The 22,500-nt window shown below is 36.5% G+C and overlaps 1 protein-coding gene across 1 annotated transcript in view; it reads right to left on the bottom strand.

Annotated features, from left to right (window-relative positions):
- The window catches only part of LOC136875911 (uncharacterized), a 469,584-nt gene that overhangs the window by 60,960 nt on the left and 386,124 nt on the right, over positions 1–22,500 (bottom strand). The window contains exons 18-20 of the mRNA XM_068228250.1: positions 18,651–18,827; positions 15,505–15,708; positions 7,390–7,644 (exon numbers count right to left, since the gene is read on the bottom strand). Coding sequence (XP_068084351.1) covers positions 7,390–7,644; positions 15,505–15,708; positions 18,651–18,827 — 636 coding nt within the window. The remainder of the gene's footprint in view (positions 1–7,389; positions 7,645–15,504; positions 15,709–18,650; positions 18,828–22,500) is intronic.

Here is a 22,500-nt window from a genome sequence, read left to right as displayed (position 1 = left end):
TCATTTTCAAACAGAAGGCACATTTTTGAAATGTTGAAAGCACTGTCTGTAACAACAGAATGGACTTTGCACATTTCTGAATGCTGTTAACAGCCATTTCTGCCAGATAATTGGCAGTGTGAGCATGACCAGATGTGTCAACAGTGTGCACCAAATAAATATCGCCTGTTTTGGTGGTAACAGTACAGCATATTATAGGGTCACTGTGAATATTTGGCCAATCATCAAACCATAGACACAAGTTTCTTTTCCTCTTCATAAAGAGTTTCCAATAAAGACTCACTAATTTCCTTTCCATATGGAGGGGTGTAACCTGGATGAAGTTGATGTTTTAGTTGTACACATTGAGGATGTTCAACACACTATGAAAAGCAGTATTCATAGTGAATATAAAACAAACTACAGTGAAACTCGGTTAAGAAGTTCCTGCATAAGAAGTTTTCCCGCCTAAGAAGTGTGATATTCTTAGTCCGTTGATCAGTTGCATTAAGATATATGTATATTTTTCCTGTTTAAAGTGTTCTGTTGTAAATATATTTTCCAGTTAAACAGTTCAGATTTTAGAGCCCCTTGAGATAGAAAACGTTCGCTCAAAGCAGCCCATGGTTAGAACCCTCCAGTCTCTGCGCAAGTTGCACCCTGTGTTAGACCGTTCACGTGCTCGCAGTGTGTCTCTGGTGTCACGGAACCTGTGCGGTCTTGCCAAGGCCATACAACGTCACGCTATGATAACACGGACACCAGATGCTCACTCTCACCTTGCAGAATTGAATCGAACCCATCATTCAAAATTTCCACTCCACCGTTCCATTTAGCAGAATAGAATCGAACGGGATTCTATGTGGGAAACATAAAGCACGCAATGGATGGTTTGATAAAACTAATGCAGTAATTTACGGGCCACGACAGGGTGAAGTCATTTATCGAGGTGGCCTAAACATTAATTAAAAACTATAAAGTGTATTTGTCCACAACATTACTGTTAATCTACCACAAAATTGAATATTCTAACCTGTTTGATTTTTCATTCCCTTGTTTATTTCCTTCCAGGCATTCTCTCTTACGTTGTTGTTGCAATAATACTCATGGGTCTTGTCATAGAGGAAATTACGTTTTTGAACTAAACTGATAAGATTTTCCGTGTCCATTATTAGTGAGGTGAACAAAAACAACTCCCCGACTCTATGCAGGAAACAGCCGACTTGCCAGCAGCCAGCTGATACACATGCCGCCAAACAGCCGGCCGAAAGATCCCGATCGTCCACGAAGTTGAACGAATGTTGATAGCCAACTGGGTGTTGGTGGGAGGCACACAGAGACTTTGCAATACTACGTGTTGGCATTAAATTGAAAGTTATTTTTACCTTTATATGAGCTAAACATTGTATTATCGTGTTACTCGTAATTATTACATCGCATTATTAGAATGTAGCACAAGGATGAGGAGACATGAAATAAAATTCTCGCGAGGAAAGAAACTTGTTTACGTTTAGATGTGCTAGCATTGTTACTGAGCCTTTATCACTCCCATGTAACACCCCAGATACTTTTCCATGCACTCATTTCTACAACTTTGAACCTGTGTTTCTTTTCTTCATTACCTATAGCATGAAGAGGATTGAAGCGGGAAAATAAACTCAATACTGGCTTGGCCATGCGGTACTTGCAAAACAGCCAGAAACTACACCCGTTGCCGTGACAACCAGTAGGAATGCAGGGGCGATTTAGGCCTGGATTCTATAAGAATAAGTTGCCAGATTTCCCATTTGTTACCATTATCCTTGAAGCAGGTCTCAGGGGTGTGAGGAAGATAGAAAAAAACATGCTAACAAACTGTCTTTTCTTTGCATCTTGTAAGCCTAAGCTACGGATTGCCAAGCATAGTGTAGCGTCATAATTGGTATGAATAGGAGTTGGTGAAGTTAGTTGTACTTGTAATATCAACGTACAAACGTTTTACGTGAAAATGAGTGGAACTCAGAAGAAAGAGATCAAGCGAAAGGCACTAACAATAAAAGACAAAGTGGAGATTATAAGGAAAGTGAAGTCATCTACACTTTCCTGTGTTGCTTTGGCAAAGGAGCTGGAGATGCCACCATCTACTTTGAACAGCATTATAGCGAAGAAAGAAGAGATCTTTGCTTCTGCAGGGATTACTTCAGCAAATTGCAAGGAAGTTAAATTTGAAAAGTACGATGAAATAGAACAAGCTCTGCTAATGTGGTTTAAACAGCAACGAAGTTTAAACATACCTTTCAGTGGGACTATTGTGAAGGAGAAAGCCAAAAAATTGCATGCAAATTAAGGATACCTTTTACCGCATCGAATGGGTGGCTGGACTGCTTTAAAAATCGAGCCAGCATCGTTTACAAAACAATTTGTGGCAAATTTTTATATTGTGGCTTTCTGTTAGCAGCTCTTATATATCGGCCTATTTCAGTATTGTTCACAAACAAGGAAATCTGTTGGCTGTGTGTTTCACATGTATTTCAAAGTACAGAATAAGTTTTTGGGCATTACCCCTTTTAAGAAGTTTCCTGCTTAAGAATTTTTTTTTTTTTTTTTCAGTCCCTTGAAAAACTTCATAACAGAGTTTCACTGTACTCGCTTATCCAAAGACTTCTTTTGCACTGGTATTGATCTAACTGCATATAAATTCAATGATATTGAAGCTTTTTTCTTCTTGCCCTGAAAGTATTTTGATTTATTTTTATTTCTCTCATTAGAAGCATTAGAAAATGCTACAATACTGATTGTGTGAGTGGTGAAAGCATAAGAGGATGTACTAGGGGTAAGTGTGCATGTTGAAGGTATGGTTGAAATGGTATCTGAAAGAAAAAGAACATCAAGTTTATGTTAATATCATATTTCCTGAAAGGATTAGTGGTTATATAATTATTATTTGTTCTTACAACTGAACCAGAAGGCACATGCAATATATTTTGTTAAAAAGGAAGGCATTCTTTTTCAGTGTCAACTCAGTTAATATATCAAATGAATATATCCAATTAAATGTCTACCTTGTCAAAATGAATGAAGGTGAAATTCTTTACATTTCGCAGAGAACTTTGCTTTGCATCATCAGAAGAAAATCTCGACAGGTCACGGGAAAGGTTTCACCTTATTTTCTTGACACAGCATAAGCTCAGAAGCCTATATCATGTCTATATGTACAATATTGTTTATGTTGCATAAACTTGTCGATGATAGTGAACTGGTGATATTGTGAACAGTTATCACTAGAAGTAATGGACAAAAGCTGATTTAAGATAAGTACAGAACACTTTCTCAAAGTTACTACAGTGCCATTAATGGAATTCTACATTCAAAAATTTTCTCACTTGTTCTCACATTCTTTGATGTATGTCAAGGATCAAACAATGACCCGATGCTTCCACAGTCTTCCTGGCTGGATTCGTGGTCCTTGAGGTCCTGACTTTTACTAAGCTTGGACTAAACCATTATTTGCATCTTCTGAGGAAGCTGTTCCAAGATCTGGAGGATCGTCTGGTTGTATACTCCACCATCGACTAATAGCTTGAGCTTTACCTCAAGGTCATCTACAGTATTTTCTCAGTGAGTGCATGAATTGTTGGGTACATATATCCCTCCAAGAAATTAAGCATGCCCATGAGAGAGACACCAACAACAGAAATATACACGGGTACTTGTAATTTTATCATTTCTATTGTTGAAGTCAATGTTTGTTGGAAAAATTTGACCCCAGGATTTGAATCTTCCAGTATTTGAAAAATGCTACAATATCTTCTACATGTGTGGCCATATACGTCTTACACCATGAATGCCATCTTGTACACACAGGCATTGGAAAAGCTAGAATTTCATATCTTTCTTAAAAATGCAGTATGGTTGCTTTTCCTTTCTCAAGTATTTAAAAAGACATTCTTTGTCTTTACACATGTTCAATTCGTACAGATCATTTTCAAACATGCAGTCGACAAGGTTGACTTTATGAGGCCAGTACTGAACACGAACTACTTCTTCAATCAGTCCTTGAAGAGCAGTTACATATTTTGTCAAATTACAGGCAGAGTCCGTAACTACTGCCACTACATGCTTCCATTCAATTTTGCAGGAATTCAAAGTGTCTAATATAGATTCAATTTGCTATATTAGCAGAATTTAGAACAACAGAGGCAGCCAGACGAGTGTTTATTTCTGTTGATGGTACTAATAGACAAAATAGGATGTTAAAACCACTGTTGTTTTGTTTTTATCTCTTCCTTAATTTCTTTCCTCATTCTTTCATCGATCATGGGCATGCATTTCTGATGGAACCGATTTGCTGATGGTAAAACTGCACTTCTGCAAACGTATTTATTAAGGCAAGTACAGACAGCAGGATTGTCTAGTTTCTCTACTGGTGCAGTATGTTGGCTTTCACAAATGCAGTAGTAGAGCCCAAAATAAACTCTTATTTTGAATCCTTCATCTGACTAGCATTTGCTAATGTTTCTTTCAATGTGGCCATTCTAGGGACACTAACTTCAAAATGCAAATTTTTGAGGCATTTTGAATGCTTCTCTGATTTACAGTGTTTGTCTAAAGTGATGATCTAGCCGACAATCACAATAGTTGCTCATAAGAATGCCAGAAGTAGTTATAAATCCTTTGTTCTTTTATTCCTTAGGTGTTTCCACTGCAGAAACTGCTACCTTTGGCATTTTTAAACCTACATTTTGTGATACCCAGGAACAAACACAAAGTTTATTTCTGAAGTCCTTTTAAAATATTTAAATTACATTACCTCTCATCTTTGCTTATTGCTAAGTTTGAAACTATTGTGATAAACACTTCGTTGCCAACTGATTCACATGAATAACACACTAGCTTCCATGATAATGCACAATTTTTGCATTTTAAAATTAAATTATATAGAATTCTCTACATTCCCATCACTACCAATGTAACAGGAGGCAAACGTATTTCCCGATTTGAAGAACAATCATGTAACTTTCTGGAGGTAGTTGGCCAAACAATTCACACCATCATATAACAGCTGTTCATCACCAGACACAGCGCTACTATACTCGTAGGTGTTTACGATAGATATCCATCAGTACAATCGTTTCAACTGTCATCTTTTAAGTCGCCGTGTAATGAGACTATTGACAATATATCATAGTATTATTGACCCTCATGAAATGATATAGTCAATCATTCTCAAATTTATACCAAACAGATTAGAATATCAGCTTGTAGACAAGACTGTTTGAAGTGGTGTAGGAAATCACTGGTAAAAATGTTTTTATTTTGCACATTGTGGTGTTTGTAGTTTTATTCAAAATATTTACATTATTTTATAATTTCAATTCACTCCCAGACAGCACAAAACATGTAAATACATGAAAATAAAACCATTACCCATTATACATGATCTTTTTATTTTATCACTAATTAACAAAAATTAACATCTCTACTTGTAGATGCATTAATGCACATTGTGTGTGCTTCCTATTATATCCCCACTCTTAAAATTAACACACTCCTAAGCCTGACCCAAAACTGCCTGATTCCCATCACTGCCCCCTGAGTCTATCGGGAAAAATCACCAAACTTCCTAGAAATTCCCCAGGCTGAGGTGGCACTGGCTGGCATCATGCAGCATAATAGTAGTATTCTGTTCTTAAACTTAGGTCTTTAATTCATTTAAGTTTCTAGTTTACAAATTATACAAAATAACATTATTACTGAATATATTTGTATACATTTATTGAATACTTACCGGTTATTACATAAGCAGTTGTTTTTAAGTATTCTGATTTGTTGAATATTTCAGTATATTCTAAAACAAAAACTGAAAATTCATTAAATATCTTACCTGTATTATCTTCCCTGTCTTCAGCATTAATATGTGTATGTTTTGCTAAATGATCTTTCATTCTGATGATTTGGCCCTCTACTTCATAATCATAACCACATTGTTTTGTCTTTGGCCCCCACACCATTTCTGGATTCATTTTTAACATCATCAAATGAAAGCCAAACAATATTTTGTTTATAACTTAATATACTTAAAAGCCAATGCCCAACAAGTAGCACATCTACACTTTGCTACGATACTAAACTTCATAAACTGCTTCAGTCTGCACCAGCATTTAGAAGAAGAATTCATATTTGGCAGGGGTTTCCATTGGAATGATAATTCCCATTTGTAGTACAATGTCATAATGCTGCACTGAGGGCCAAAAGTGATACTACAAGATATTAGGTAGGTGGTCATAATTAGTTGCGCATTGTATTTTTTTGTTCTTTATTTCGTTATTTCAAAACCTTCCTGCAGCATTTATAAGTTGCCATGATGGCAAAGAGTACCAAATACAAGAACAAATTAATCAGTTATGTGTGATTAAATTGGTGTAAAGAATATGTTTATTTAGGCCAAACAGTGTCCTTTCAGAGCAGGCTGGATAAAAAAATCAGGAGAATAACAGCGACTGTCTGAAAAAAAATACTGGTCACTTAGCTTCATCTTCATACCTAAGAATGAATTTCCACTTCACATCAAGAGGGAAGCAATGGATACTTGTGTTCTGTTCATTCTCAAGTTCGGTACTGAGACATGCTCCCCAACAAGTCAACTAACTTCTAGTCTTCAGCAAAGAAAAGAAGCTTACTGTGTTTTTTCTCTGAGATCTCTGTAACACCAGCATAAGGCTTAAGGATGTACTCAAGGAGGTATGGTCCTAGAACTAGCGTTGAACTGGACGTGAAGCAAGAATTAATTTCCAGAAATGGATAGAGGCAGAATTGAAGTGGTATCCGAGAGATGGACAATAGAGAAGAGGACGTTTATCGTCTTGATGGTCAGACTGTGGATTCATTGTAGATGAGAAAAATCAAGATGGAAGAACCTTGAACCAGGAAGGTGAAGTATGAGGCCTTTGCTCTGATGATGATGATGATGATGATGATGATGATGATGATGATGAAGAAGAAGAAATATTTTGAAAGAAATAGATGAATAAGTATGTGACTAAGCCATTAAGGAACAGTTCTCTTAAAGTCCGTAGGTATAGAAATAGAACTTCTGAGTGTAATTAAAGCAACTCATGTAATGCAGGATTTGGTAAGGCCAAACTTTTTGCAGAATCAGTAAAAAAATTTAGAGATGTTCTCTCTGGCCCCTGTCATTAAACCAATGACAGTCAGAGAATTGAGATATTTTTTACACACATATTTTAATTAATTACCTAGAATTCAAATTGTTCAACCCTGAACCTATATTTTTTGAAAGTGACTCATATAAATGAGTACAGAGTGAAATACACCATCTCACCATTATGTTGTAATCACTTGCAAGGGATCAATCTAGCGTTCTTCATAAAAATGTTTCATTAAAAAAGTAGAAAAAGTAAAATGTCTTACCTTTAAAATAGCCCTGTGGCCTTAGTTTGAGTTCATATAAGTTAATAGCATTCCAGCCCAAAATTCTTGGCAGGAACTCATTATAAGTGATGTGTTGAAATGCAGCTGTTAAAATTCTTCGTGCATTTTGATAAATTTGCTCATCATTCCAGTGAGGATTTATAGTTTGCAGGCCTTCTGCTAAACGGTTGTGTTCTCTCAAGAACAGTGTGTGGATGACTGTTAAGGCAGGCTGTTCACTCGCTCGACCATCACCTAGTTAAGAAATAAGGGCTGGCTGTTAAAATATATCTGTTTAAAATTTAAAAATATTTTAAACACACAAATGCATACAAAATCCACAATCACTTTCGCACAAATTAACTATTACTTTCCATCAATTTCATTTTCTGTACTACTAATCTAAATAAACCACAAGTAAAACAAAGATTTTTGTAAACAGAACTTCTTCACAATTTTCACAGCTTTTATAATGATTCTTCTTCTTCCACAACTTTTCCCACACCTGTGGGGTTGCACATACGAACTGCATCGCACATGTGAATTTGGTCCCCTTTTACGGTCGGATACCCTTCCTGATGCCAACCCTATGTGGAAGGATGTAATTACTACTGCATATTTCTGTGGTGGTTGGTAGTGTAGTGTAGTGTCTTGTCTGAATTTGAAGAGGAGAGTGTTGGGATGAACACTAACATTCAGTCCTCGAGCCAGAAGAATTAATCAGACTGAATTAAAATCCCTGACCCAGCTAGAAATTGAACCTGGGACCCTCTGAACCAAGGCCTCAATGCTGACTATTCAGCCAAGGAATCAGACTCAAACTTTATTATAACAAATAACTGAAATTATCTGGGCATAACAATACTAAATTTCAGGTTATATTTTTTAACACCATTAAAAAATAGTCCTGTAGCTTATCGGAATGTTTGTTTCCGAAGAAATATCATTTTCAGTAAAACTTTATTATAACAAATAACTGTCCGACTCGTTGGCTGAATGGTCAGCGTACTGGCCTTCGGTTCAGAGGGTCCCGGGTTCGATTCCCGGCTGGGTCGGGGATTTTAACCTTAATTGGTTAATTCCAATGGCACGGGGGCTGGGTGTATGTGTTGTCTTCATCATCATTTCATCCTCATCATGACGCGCAGGTCGCCTATGGGAGTCAAATAGAAAGACCTGCACCTGGCGAGCTGAACCCGTCCTGGGATATCCTGGCACTAAAAGCCATACGACATTTCATAACAAATAACTGAAATTATCTTGTCAAAACAATATTCAATTTCAGGTTATATTTTTTAACACCATTAAAAAATAGTACTGTAGCTTATTGGAATGTTTCTTTCTGAAGAAATATTGTTTTCAATAAAACTGTTATATATATGTATATATATATATATGATATATAATTGATAATGAAGTGAATGAGTGACACTATCATTTTATCACAGTAACTTAAAAGTGAGTGCAGATATAATCTTTGTTGCAGTGGAAAAATAATAATAATAATAATAATAATAATAATAATAATAATAATAATAATAATAATAATAATAATAATAATAATAATAATAATAATAATAATAATAATAATAATAATAATAATAATAATAATAATAATAATAATAATAAAAGGAACAGTATTTAGCATTTCTCGCTATACTGTCTGTCACAACAAACTTAATAAATTGGACACTCATCCAAACAGTCTTACTTTTTCCAATTTCAGGATCTTATTTTCAGTTAGAATATAATTACTTTCCATTATACCTCCAGAGGTAAAACCAGAACCTGCAACATTCTACAACAAAATATCCAATGGATATCGTGGACAAAATATGCGGAGAGTATGATGATTCCAGAAACAGTTGATAATGGCCATTGAGAGTATTTTTGATCTGATGACACTGAAGCAGCATTGAGAAGGTATTATATTCTTATACAGTCTCTAGCATTTTCTTAGCTGTACTTTAATTCTGTATTGTGATAAAATGTGAAATAAGTATTAAGAGTTCTTCACTACTGTGTTTTCCTTAGTGTAGCTGCACCTTAATAATACTTTTCTATTGTATTCATGGTTGAATGATTTTGAGGAGCCTGGGTTCGATTCTCAGCCAGATCAAGGGTTTTAATCTCATCTGGTTAATTCCCTTGACTCAGGAACTGGATGCTCATGTTTGTCCCAACATACTCCTGTTCATATTTACACAGCACACCACATTACCAACCACCACAGAAACATGCAATAGTGCATACATCCCTCCACATAGAGTTGGCATCAAGAACTTATTCACAGGGCCAAGTCCACAAGTGCCACATAGTTTGCATCCATAGCCCCATCAGGGCGTGGGAAACGTGGATACAGAAGAAGAAGAATAATAATAAGAAGGCATGTACAGATTGATGCTTTCATGGTCTGTATCTGTCATGTCAAGAAAACAAGGTGAAATTCTTTGTTTCGCAGAGAACTTTGTTCCTTGACATGGCAAAAGCCGAAAAGTTTATTATCATGTGTACAGATGATATGTAGTTGCACCACATGCTTTATACTCATAAATATTTACGTTTAACATGTGACATTAGATTTAGGAAATATTTAGCATAAATTTTTTTATCAGTATATGGTAAATAACACTTTAGCTCAATAACATTTAAAATTTTCAACTATTAGTCATAAAATGTAAGTCTGGATAATTGACGTGCGATCTAATCACTCATCAGTGAAGTTTTTGAACAATTCACAAAAAGAATTGGTCTTGATCCTATATTTCTAAGCAAGGCAGAGGAAAATAGGATAAACACAGATAGGTATAATACCCTCATACTCAATTCTAACATGAATATTCAAGCAGATGACATATATCATCCATCCATTTTTAATTCATTTCTGTTACATCCATATTAATGTACATATATTACAGGTCAATCTATCTATTAAATAATGATGTTATTCACTCAGAAACATAATTTTATATTTTCAAACTTAGTACTAATAGCTAGCAATAGTCCATTTAAAGAATATGACAGATTTTCCAAGAAATTAGCAGCTCCTCTGTGTCCTCAACCACGTTTGTTGCCTGATGCCTCCTCTCCTACATCATTTGAGCAAGGGAGGCAGACTCAGGGCAAATCCATCTCAAGAACGTACGGCAGGATTTCAAAGTGGTTCTAGTTGTGTCTTCTGCACATTGTAACAGTATCTACATACTCTGACTTCTGGATGGTTAGCCTGTGTCTCATTATCTTCAGTTCCCACTAATTATTTGCTCCTCCTCTTCAGTTCATAGAGATGCATTTATTTTCGTATTCTTCTCAAGATGCAGGACATGATGAGATCCATTGAAGGGTTGTGCAGGAATTTTCTTCTCAAAATATTTGGAAAGTCATGATTCTTCTTATAAATGACTAGCATTGATTCCTCCAATGTCACCAGATTAGAAAATCAGAAAATACCAACAGTTTCTGGAATTGTAGCCGTTGTAGGTAATGGAAAGGAGCAAACAGGTGCAACTAAAGTCATATAAAGAAAGTCAGGAACAAATAACAGGAAAAACATGGCAGGTCAGTATGGGAAGAGGGAGGAATAAAAAAACACCGAAGGACAAGGATAATCTTCACATCTTCATACACTGCCTTCTACAAACAGATTGGCTCCCTCATCATCAATCCCAGCTCCCTCAATCCATCTCTTCCCAGCCCTCAATGAGTCCTCCTCCACTTCTCAGCCTCACCAGGAGGGCAGGTCCCAACATATCGAGGGGCCATCCTGACAGATCCTCAGTTCCGATGTGGGAAGTGTAGGACAAGAAGAAACTGGATAAACAAAGGAAAAAGGAAAAGACAAAGAGGGAAAGATAAATGCATATGGTAAAAGAATAGGAATACAGGTCAAACACAAAAGGAGGAAAGGAACCCAATGGGTTAACATAAGCAGATAATGGAAAGGAACACACAAATGCAATTCAAGTCATGTATGATGATATCCTCCTCGATCTATCCATTGATGGTGACATCTTGGCATTGCAGTTGAATGTGCGCAGATGTGACTAGCTAATCCAATCTTAGTCTGGAATATTTGTTTGCACTGTGCACACTACAATTGTACTTAAGAATACATAATCATACAAATGACTTTGGCTTACTCTTTTTTGAGAAGAAGATGCACCTGGTCATAGGTTTAGACACCCATCTCAATCTCCTTACCTATTGTAGCTTTAGTTGGTTAGTGATATGCTGCATGACGTCAGGTGGTGCTTCAGGATGTCTTTGTAACACAGATATTGACCACCAACCTTATGTTTACCACTGCGAAATTCTAAACAGAAGACAGATTTGGGTAGTCTGACATCATTCATGCAAACCAAATATCCACACCAACTTAGTTGGCCTTCTATCAGCAGGGACTCCATGCCGTACATGTTGTATCTTTGAAGAAACTTGGAGTTGGGTATATGATCTTGCCACTTCACCTGCACAATTACCCTTAGACATTTCATGTGTAAACTGTCTAAACATTGAATATCAAGTTCATATAGGCACTAGGTCTCTGAGGCATCCTAAAGAAAAGGCAAGTTTATTGGCTTATAAACAGCCAACTTAGTCCTCAAAAGTAAATCATGTGATTTTCAAACTTGTTGGCTGAGCTTAGCAAAGGCAGCAGCAGCTTTGGTGATACATGCAGCAATCCTGATTTCCAGCTGGTTATCACTGCAAATCATACTTCCTAAGTATCAAAAAGATGTCACCTCTTCAAGTTGCTTTCCAGCTACTTGTAGAGGAGTGTCGTTTATAGATACACCTCTAGCAGGTTGGCTTCAGTACCTGGGTCTTAGATACACTGATCACCAAGACAAATTTATGACATGAAATGTCTAGTTTGTCAAGATATTGCCGTAAATTTTCCATTGTATTAGCCATGTGGCATATGTCATTGGCATAGAGAATGTTGAGTATACGTAGTCAGCGGACATTATGCTATGCTCTAAGGTGGGACATATCAAAGATGATTTTGTTAGTCCTGACATTCAAAACAATCTTATCATTGCAATTTTGAAACACATCATTCATCCCAGTCACAAAGTATAATGCAAAGAGTGTATGGGCCATAATACATCCCTGCTTGACACTACTAGTAACTTGGAACTTATCTGTGAAGCTACTATCGTGTTGAACTAGGGTCTTGATGCCATCATGCCATGCACACGATGTTAACAAACTTCCCCAGATATCCAGCTTCCTCAAGAATCAACCACAACACAGTCCGTGGTACTCGATCAAATGTCTTCTCTAAATCAACAATGTACAAATAGAGGTCACAGTGTTGTTCAAGACTTTTTTTTTTTTTTTTTTTTTGCTTTAGCTGTTTGACAACTAATACAGTATCAAGACATGGGTTAATGATGTGCAGCAAGGTTTTTCCAGTTATGCACAACAATATGCCTCTGCACAATCCACAATCAGAATGATCTCCTTTTCCTTTGTATAATTTGCATATAGAGGCATCTTTCCAATCTTGAGGTACCATTCTGTCATTCTGTCTCCCACATATGCAAAATTAGGTTATATAGCCTGTTGAAACAATGCATATGGTAATAGCATTGTATCAAAATTGCAAAAGCTATATTACAACCAAAGTGGGTCAAACTGAATGGTTCAGAGTTGAGACAGGCTTAAGACAGGGAAGTGTATTGTCTCCCTCACTCTTCATTATCATCATGGATGGAATTCTACATAATATCAAGGAGAAGATGATGGGTGAGCAAGTAAAGTCTATGATCTTTGCTGATGACATTGTAGTTTGAGGAGATAATGAAGAGGAAGTACAGACACAAGTTGATTTATGGAATGAGGAGATAATAAATTTTGGAATGAAGATTAGTACTGCAAAATGTAAGACTTTGATCATGACGAGAGCTAACAGAAAATCCAGGGTAGTGATAAAAATAGGAAATGAACCTCTTGAAGTAGTGAAAATTTTTTAATATTTGGGCAGCGTGATATCACAAGATGGAAATTTGGATGGAGAAATTGATTTAAGAATACAGCAGTCTGCAAGTTTCTACCAGTGTATGAGAGACATTATATGGAACAAAGATGTACCAATGAAGTGCAAGGTTTTATACTCATCTTATTATAAACCTATACTGACCTATGCTTCAGCAGCATGGACGTTAACTAAGCTGAGCCAAAGTAAGATACAAGCAGCTGAAGTGAGGTTCTTGAGGAGCATACAGGGAAAGACAAGACAGGATAGGATACAAAATGAGGAAATAAGGAGAAGCGTGGGAGTGTGTAAACTTCAAGAAGAGATTGATATAGCAAAGCTAAAATGGTTTGGACACATGATGAGAATGCCAGGAGAGAGAATATCAGAGAGAACATTCATGGATACAGAGACTGGAAAGAGACCCAAAGGACATCCTAGAATGAGATGGAGGAGCTCTGTTGTGGACTGTATTGCAAATAGAGGAATCGATAGCAATAAAGTACTAGAAGAGGAATGGTGGAAAGATCGAATAAGGTGGAGGGCTTTGGCACACTACCCTACCCAGAGAGAATCCGGAAAGGGAATGGATGAAGAAGAAAAAGCCTGTTGATAATACATAGGCCAACATATTTAAATATTTCTGCAGGAAGACTATCTGAATAAGATGTTCTTCCATTTTTCATACAACCACAGCATGATCAAACTTTGCCAAGGTTTGGTCCTCAACTAACTCTCATTTAATAGTCAATCTACAGTATAGTGTATAATCACGATCAGTGTTTTGCGTACTTGGATTCAAAACCTCAGTGAAATGCTCAGCCCATTGTACTAGAACATTATGAGTCTATGTGCTCTGTCTCACAAGTACATCACAGCAGTGTTTTTTCAGAGTGATTTTGAAATACAACTTAGAGCATTACCGACATGGTAAAACTGAACCAACCATCCTCTCAAATCAGTGAGGGAGCAGTAGGGAAATTGATCGAAACACAGAGGTCAAGAAAATCATGGTTCTCAAGCTTTTATAAAAGTTTCCTATTTGGTATGTATCAACAATGTGCTGACGTTTAACTGCTCTTGTTGTCCACCACTGGTTCTTAAATTCACGTGTTTTTTGTCTTCACTTCCTAATGGATCTTTTGTGAGCAGTTCAACAACTGTTGTTTCTTTTAGTACCTGTCTCACATCATCAACAAGTCTCTGTCATTCAGCATCAGAAGCATTAAACCAATCCGGGTTCTTCTGTGATGTATCAATAACTCGATGAATTAATTCATGAAGAGAAAGATGTGGGGGAGCTGGGATTGATGAGGAGAGAGCCGATCTGTCTGCAGATACAAGTCTATGAAGATGTCGAGACTGACCTTGTCCTATTGTGTTTTCTCTCTATTTTTACCTTTTCTCACACTGACCTGTCATTGTGTTTTTCTGTTGTGTGTTCCTTTCAAAGTTTCAGGAATCATCATATTCTCCACATATTTTGTCCAACTCTATATGCAAAGTGTGTATGGGCCATAACACATCCCTGCTTGACACTACTAGTAACTTGGAACTTATCACTGAAGCTACTATCATGCCATGATTTTCTTGACCTCTGTGATTCGATCAAGTTCCCTACTGCTCCCTCACTGATTTGAGAGGATGGTTGGTTCAGTTTTACCATGTCAGTAATGCTCTAAGTTGTATTTCAAAATCACTCTGAAAAATTCATGAAGATAATAAAAATATACGGGTTGTTAAACAAGAAGTTGTAATGATTTTTTAGATATAGTATTTATCATGAATTAATTCATTTTAGGGATTCAAGTTTTGACTTTATTAAAATTCATTCTCAGTCTTCTGCAGAGTGAAGCTTAATGCCTCTGCTACAACCATTAAATATTTTAAAATTATAATTGCCAACCAGGTCAGTGATATTTCAAGAAGTGTGTCAGTCAGTCAGTCAGTCAGTCAGTCAGCGCAACAATCAGCCATAGGGATGGACTATGAAGAAATCAAATTTCCTCTTAACTTCATAAATGTTCAAAATATGTCAGAATCAGCATGAGTGTTAAAAGAAATGAATATCCTGCATAAACAGAAATGTATCAGGAAGAATATTAAAAGAAACTTCTGGGAAGTTCAGAATTTACCTGCTATGAAGCAATATCCTGATGGTGCTTTACACTCTGGATGTTCAGGTGACTGTGGTAGCAAGTCCTTCCCTTTAACAGGATGTCTTGTAACGTTCAAGCGACCGCCAAAGCTACGCAAGTCCCTAGCTTGGCATGCATGTTCTCCGTATACTTGGGAAGCGTCCAGAAATGCAGAGTTCTGATTTATTTGATCTCGATGTCCTGTAAAGTTGGAATAATAGTTATAAGATATTTACATAACAGTTATGATGTTTAGCAATTTGTGTAAACACACACACACACACACACACACACACACACACACACACACACACACACACGCGCGCGCGCGCGCACGCACGCGCGCGCGCACGCACGCACACGCACACACACTGTTTATACCTTTTGGCATGCAGTCTGCAAGTCCCTGTGAATTAACTATCCACCTCCATAATCCTAAATTTGCAACTAGCACTGTGGACTTACTTAGTTCCACATCTCTTGTCTTTAAACCATTAAAAACCGAGAATAACCAGAATCACCTTGATCTTTCTGCTTCTCTTAATTTCTATGGCTGAGTCCATTATTCCCTTAGGTAACCTGTTCTCCTCCATTTACCTCACATGACTCCATCAGCAAAGCTGTTTCATCGAGTTCATTCCTAACTTAGCCTTTATCTCCTCATTCCAAGTATGCTCCTGCCATTGTTTCCTTCTTTTTGTACTAGCAATCATTCTCAGTACCTTCATGTCTGTTGCTTCCAACTTATGAAAAAGATATCCTGAATCCACCCAGCTTTCACTCCCATACAGCAAAGTTTGTCTGAAAACAGGCTGATTTAAAGATAATTTTGTATGAGTGATCATATCTTTCTCACAGAATACTACTGATCGCAACTGTGAGCTCACAGCATTAGCTTTGCTACACCTTGATTCCATTTCTTGTACTACACATCTTTAATACTGGAAATGAGCCACCTGTACCAATTTTGTATTCTCAACCTAACATTCAGTCCTCTTTACTAACTGGCATCACTTTAGTCTCAGAAATACTAATTTTTGTATCATTCTCAATGTACCTCTTTTCAAGCTCCTAGATATTAGATTGCAGGCTTTCAGAACAGACTGCCATTGAAAGCATAAGTTAAACTGTTTACAACATTTCCACCCACCTGAATCCCTACCTGCCATTTTATAACTTTCAGTAAATAACAATAAGGGTGAAAGATTACAGCCTTGTCTATTCCCTGTAATTACTTTGAGCCAAGAACTCGTCTACTGTCAAAATAAATGTCTCTGATATTCTATGGTAAACCAAGGTGTCAGTTGGAAAATAATTATATCGGCAGGACTGACCACAAATATAAAATTAGAAGGAATTGTAGCAGAAGCGATTGGGGTAAATTTTCATTCATTGGGAAGGGTGTGAAGGAGTGGAACAGTTTACCAGGGATAGTGTTTGATCCTTTTCCAAAATCTGTACAGATATTCAAAACGAGAATAAACAACAACAGAGAAAATAAATGAAATGTTAGAGGGCATTTGACCAGTGCAGATTAATGTAAATAAAGAATGTGTGTGAATAAATTAATTCCATCCCCTGGTCTAAGGAGTTTGGACAGCCAATGTAAGGGACTGCCTGTAGGGGTGAAGTACAGTGGGGACTTCGAGGGCCCTGGGACCGCTACGGTAGCTGTGAAGGCCCTTCAGGAACTCTGAAAAGTGGTGGTAAAAGGGGCTCTGGTTAAGACGCAGCAGGTCGTTATGCTACTTAGGTTCCAGAATGGGTAAAGAAAAGAAAAAATAAATGCAATGTAAATTTTAATCTTATACCAGTTGTACAGTATAATTTGAAGTAATTCCACATGATGACTATATTTGTAAGTTGTACAGGAGATATTATAAGTAGAATTTTGTAAACAATGTAAATTTATTAAGGATGAACTGTGTGTTTAATAGAAAAAATTGTTAGCGTAAATGATATAATATTGTATTATAGGAAAATTTTCTTCTCTTGTTAATTTAATATTTAGTGCTTGACAATAATGTATTTTAGTGTACCATTTGCCACCGAGGTAGACACCTCATTTGCAAATAAAGAGATTTTGATTTGAGAGAAGATAGTAAGATCCAGGCAGCATAAATTAAATTTTTAAGAACATTGGTTAAAAAGACAAGAAGAGATAGCATTCAAAATATTAAAATCAGAGAAGAGCTAAATATAGTACTGTTAGTACAGAAAGCAAGTCTGAGATGTTCGGACATGTAAATAGAATGGGAAAAGAATGAGTAGCAAGAAAGGAATTGGAAAGAGAAGTTAAGGGAGAGAGACCAGTTGGAAGACTGAGAAGAAGGTGGATGGATCAGATTTGGAAGGACATTTAGAGAAGCTGGATTGGATGTGGCAGAAGTAATGGAGTAGGAAAAGTGGAAGGACAGAAAGGAGTGGAGAAGGCTTTTTAACCACACCTGGGCGACTGGAGTGGGACATTGATGATGATGATTATGAGCAAGAATGTAAAAGAGAAGGCGTAAGTCACTGGTAATACCCAAAGAGTATGGTTTCAATGTATGGAACCCACACCAGGATTAATTGATACGGAAACTAGTAACAAAAGAGTAGAGTTATGAAATTTTGCAAACTTGGGACTGGGAAGATTTGGGAGTAAGGAGATAAGTTGCTTATCTAAGCACATGTTCTGAGCTGTCAGTGTAGAGACGGAGTGGAATGACATTAGTAGACAAATAAGCTTGAGTGGAGTTTTTAAAGGTAGGAAAGATATGAAGATAAATTCAAGAGGAGAAATTGGGGGAAATTTTCATTTACAGGAAGCTGAATTAGGGATTGGAGTAATTTATTACGGGAAATATTTGATATATTTCTAAGTGCTTTGAATTAATTTAAGAAAAGACAAGGTGAACACTCATAGGGAATCTGACACCGATTTCTTTCTTTCTTTCTTTCTTTCTTTCTTTCTTTCTTTCTTTCTTTCTTTCAGCTATTGAACATTCAGCCTCTTCAACCTGAGCTGAGATCTTAATATAGACTACTGAATTACTCTATGTTTTTGTCATGAATATTTACATTGTGTAATTGTGTAATGTACATATATTAATAATACATGCTTATAATGACAGGCTCTTGTCAATTAACTATCCATATACCCAAACTTTGTTGTCCTGGTAGAGATCTCATGAATGGAAAGCAGAGTCTCTCTCCAGTTGTATGGTTCACTTGTGGATAGTAGTGATCTCCTCGAGGAACCGGAATTGGCATACATTCTGGATGCACAGTACGAGGAGAGTCGCATGATCGGCAGTCAGGAATGGATGCAAAGAAACCTGTAAATGAGATATTTATGTACATGTATTAGTCAGTTAACTGTACGATGATCATTATGGCAAGGAAACACATCATTATGTAATTCAGTTAGTGGAGTAATACAGGTATAACAATATAACAGAATATAACTTTCCTTTACAGGTAGGTCAATACTTAAATAATTGTCTGTCAGGTTCGTCTTTACAACCATTGTCTTACATCTATAAATTGCCGAGCTGAGTAGCTCAAACAGTAGAGCGCTGGCCTTTTGAGCCCAACTTGGCAGGTTTGATCCTGGCTCAGTCTGGTGATATTTGAAGGTACTCAAATAAGTCAACCTCGTGTCGATAGATTTACTGGCCCATAAAAGAATGCCTGCGGGACAAAATTCAGGAACCTTGGTGTCTTCGAAAAAAGTAAAAGTATTTAGTGGGATATAAGAATAATAACCTCTTCAACCTATATCTATAAATTCTTCTTCTTCAGGTGTTCATAAGTAATACAATTAATTATTCATTTTTCTAATGAAAACTAGTAAACAATGAAAGAGGTCTCCTCATGCCAGCTTTGACATTCTGAGCTGAAAATCAACAGTAAAAATTACTCCTGCATAATAAATAATACACATTTCTAACTTACGTTGTACTTTACTTGCTTAGTTGCATATAAATTAGTTTTCATTTTTATTTCTCACTAAGGGAAATAAAATGTAACTGTCATCTTCAATGTTTTGTTAAATAACTGTTTGAATAACATACTATATATTCCAAAGTAAAATTGAAGAAATGTAATTTCCAGGAAGTCTGTAACTATTATCCTGCAGAAAATAGTAAGTTCACTAAAGTACTTCTCTTATTCTTTTGAGCAGTGTATTAATTTAAATTTTGATTAAATATAAATTGATGTATTAGAGAAAATTGAAAAAAAAAATGCATACTGGTAATTGTTTTCAAATGAGTAAGGTAAAGTTGAAGATGAACAAGTACATCTTCATCAATCACAAATTCAACTGACATAAAATGCCTCCTATTTGCTGATAACCTGAAACTACAAAACTGAAATCTTGTAAACTTCCAACCACACAGCTAAACTTGAATCTCTTGCAATAACCGAAGCATGGTGCGATGAAAATGCCATGAATCTAAATAAAACCATATGTAATCCCATTACTTTTCACTGGTCCAGTAAACCTGTCATCTACTAGTATGTCCTTAGAAATGAAATATGGAGGGTTGTTCCTGAAATATGATAACAGTTTATAAGTTCACAGAAGCAAAGCACTTCAATACATGGGAGCAAATCTAACTTCAGAAGCATGAGTAATTCACACCTAGTGTACTGTAGTGTACTTCCATGCCTGCCATGTAAAACGGCATTGAAAACAGAACCATTCTGAGAAGAGTTCATTACTACCCTTTCTGAGATGCCATTTCACTATCTCTCTTTTAGTTTGCAATTGTAATTAATATCCCCAATTTCAATGAAATGGCTTTTTTTTTTTTGTATAGCTGATTTGAATGAAAGACAGGACCTTAATCTTCTAAATTATCTCCAAGGTATGTCTAGTCATGAATTTTGTTGTCTATTGTCCTATTCTGGCCTAACCTTTTTCTGTTGAAAACACATGAGATGCCTCTTTTCATTGCTTGATCATCTTAAAATAAGAGTATTTTTCATTGAAAAAGACTGTAATCTTGACAGTTTCCCTCAGTCCATGTCCCCATATAAATCCTTTGTGTGTAAGGCTAATAACAAATGAAGGATCATACACAAACTACATTGTAGTACTTGTACTGGTCTTTGTTAGACAAGTACAGTACCTGCACATTGTATATGTGGAGAACATGTGAAAAAAGGAAAATAGTATTTTGTTTACTTCACATAAGGCTTGGTTGTATATAATGAACCCTCAAAATATCTATCATCCTCAGTCTTCAGAAGAATCTGGGACGTTTTTCAAAAATGTTAATGATATAGAGTTTATTGGGCCAATGATACCTAGATGGAATATTATTAGAAAGGTAAATTAAGTAGAAGTTAATGGGTTCATACTCTGTTTATTGGATTGTTCTCCTTTTTTAATTTTTTTTTGTACAATTTGCATTAAGTCACACTGACACAGATAGGTTTGATGGCAACTATGGGATAGGGAATGGGTAGAAGTGAGAAGAAAGCAGCCATGCACTGAATTAAGGTACAGCCCCAGCATTTGCCCGGTATGAAAATGGTAAACTACAGAAAACTATCTTCAGGGTTTCCTGAAAACTTGTAAACTTGTATCTTGGCTAAGTTCAGCTCAAATTCATAATTTTAGTGATATTACCACTATACTTCTTCAAGCACCAAAATTGAAATGCTAAGATTGAATATATCAGGATTATTTGAAAAAAGTACTTGTTGCAATAGAATGCCTGCAGTTAATTACTAACTGTAAATTCATTTAGGAGATGTATCACTTCTACCACATGATTTACTTATTTAATAATATTTGATTATTCCCTACTTTTGACAACACTAGCCACAGAACTGGACCACACAAAAAATGACAGTAAAGGTCTTGCACAGCATATAATACAACAGGCCCAAAACACTTAACATCTCATACTTCTTGGAAAGAATAAAATGACTGAGTATATCCAATATCATCATATGAATGCCAAAAAACATGATTACACAAAATCTTACTTTTGAGGTAAATGCAGTTTAATATGCCAGTCGTCCAAAAAAAATCAGACAGTATTTTTTGACTGCTGTTTTTTAATAAAAAGTGTAACTATTCTTCTTCTACTGCTTTTCCCACACCTATGGGGTCGCGGGTGTGAATTGTGTTGAACACGTGGATTTGGCCCTGTTTTATGGCTGGATGCCCTTCCCGACACCAACCTTATATGGAGGAATGTAATCACTATTGCGTGTTTCTGTGGTGGTTGGTAGTGTGGTGTGTTGTCTGAACATGAAGAGAAGAGTGTTGGGACATACACAAACACCCTGTCCCCAAGCCAGAAGAATTAATCAGAAGCAATTAAAATCCCCGACTTGGCTGGGAATTGAACCCAAGACCCTCGGAACCGAAGGACACACAGTGTAACTATTATTGTTCTTTATTTTGCAATAAGATTTACTTCAATTTCTGCCATTCTCAATTTTATCAGAAGGATTTCTTTCCATTTAGTAGTTTTTATGTACCGTGGTTATCGTGAATATGTATCAACATTCCGTTATAGATATTCTTTTCCTTCCTCCATAATTTTCATCCAGGACATTGCTGGCCCGAGCAGTAGATCATTGACCTCCATCCACTTTTTGCAACTCCCTGGAAACACAAGAGATGCGTGGGGCGCTAATGGGGTATTCAATTATTTGTCCTGATCAAACTTTGATACTTCATGTAGGCTATTATTACGATGGACTCACCACATCCAAAGGTATTTTATACCTACTTGCCAGGTTTCAATGAGGCCCTAACTAACTTGGAGAAAAGACGATGTTTGTAGCCAACAATAACCTGGAGAACAGATGCTGCCTGCTGGATTTCTGTGGCATTTCCTCCACTGGGGAACCAGCAACTATTTAAGGAGGATCCTCTGCTTCTTTAGAGGGTTGGGTTATTTAATGCTGCCTGACACTTGCCATTGAGTCACTGGCTGTATGGCCTACTAACTCCATCCTGTAACATGTAACCCTGGTCAGACT

This window comes from Anabrus simplex, chromosome 6, assembly GCF_040414725.1.
Source record: "Anabrus simplex isolate iqAnaSimp1 chromosome 6, ASM4041472v1, whole genome shotgun sequence".
Classification (NCBI taxonomy): domain Eukaryota; kingdom Metazoa; phylum Arthropoda; class Insecta; order Orthoptera; family Tettigoniidae; genus Anabrus; species Anabrus simplex.
The sequence above is the reverse complement of the archived record's forward strand: the minus strand, read 5'-3'. Positions and strand labels throughout refer to the sequence as shown.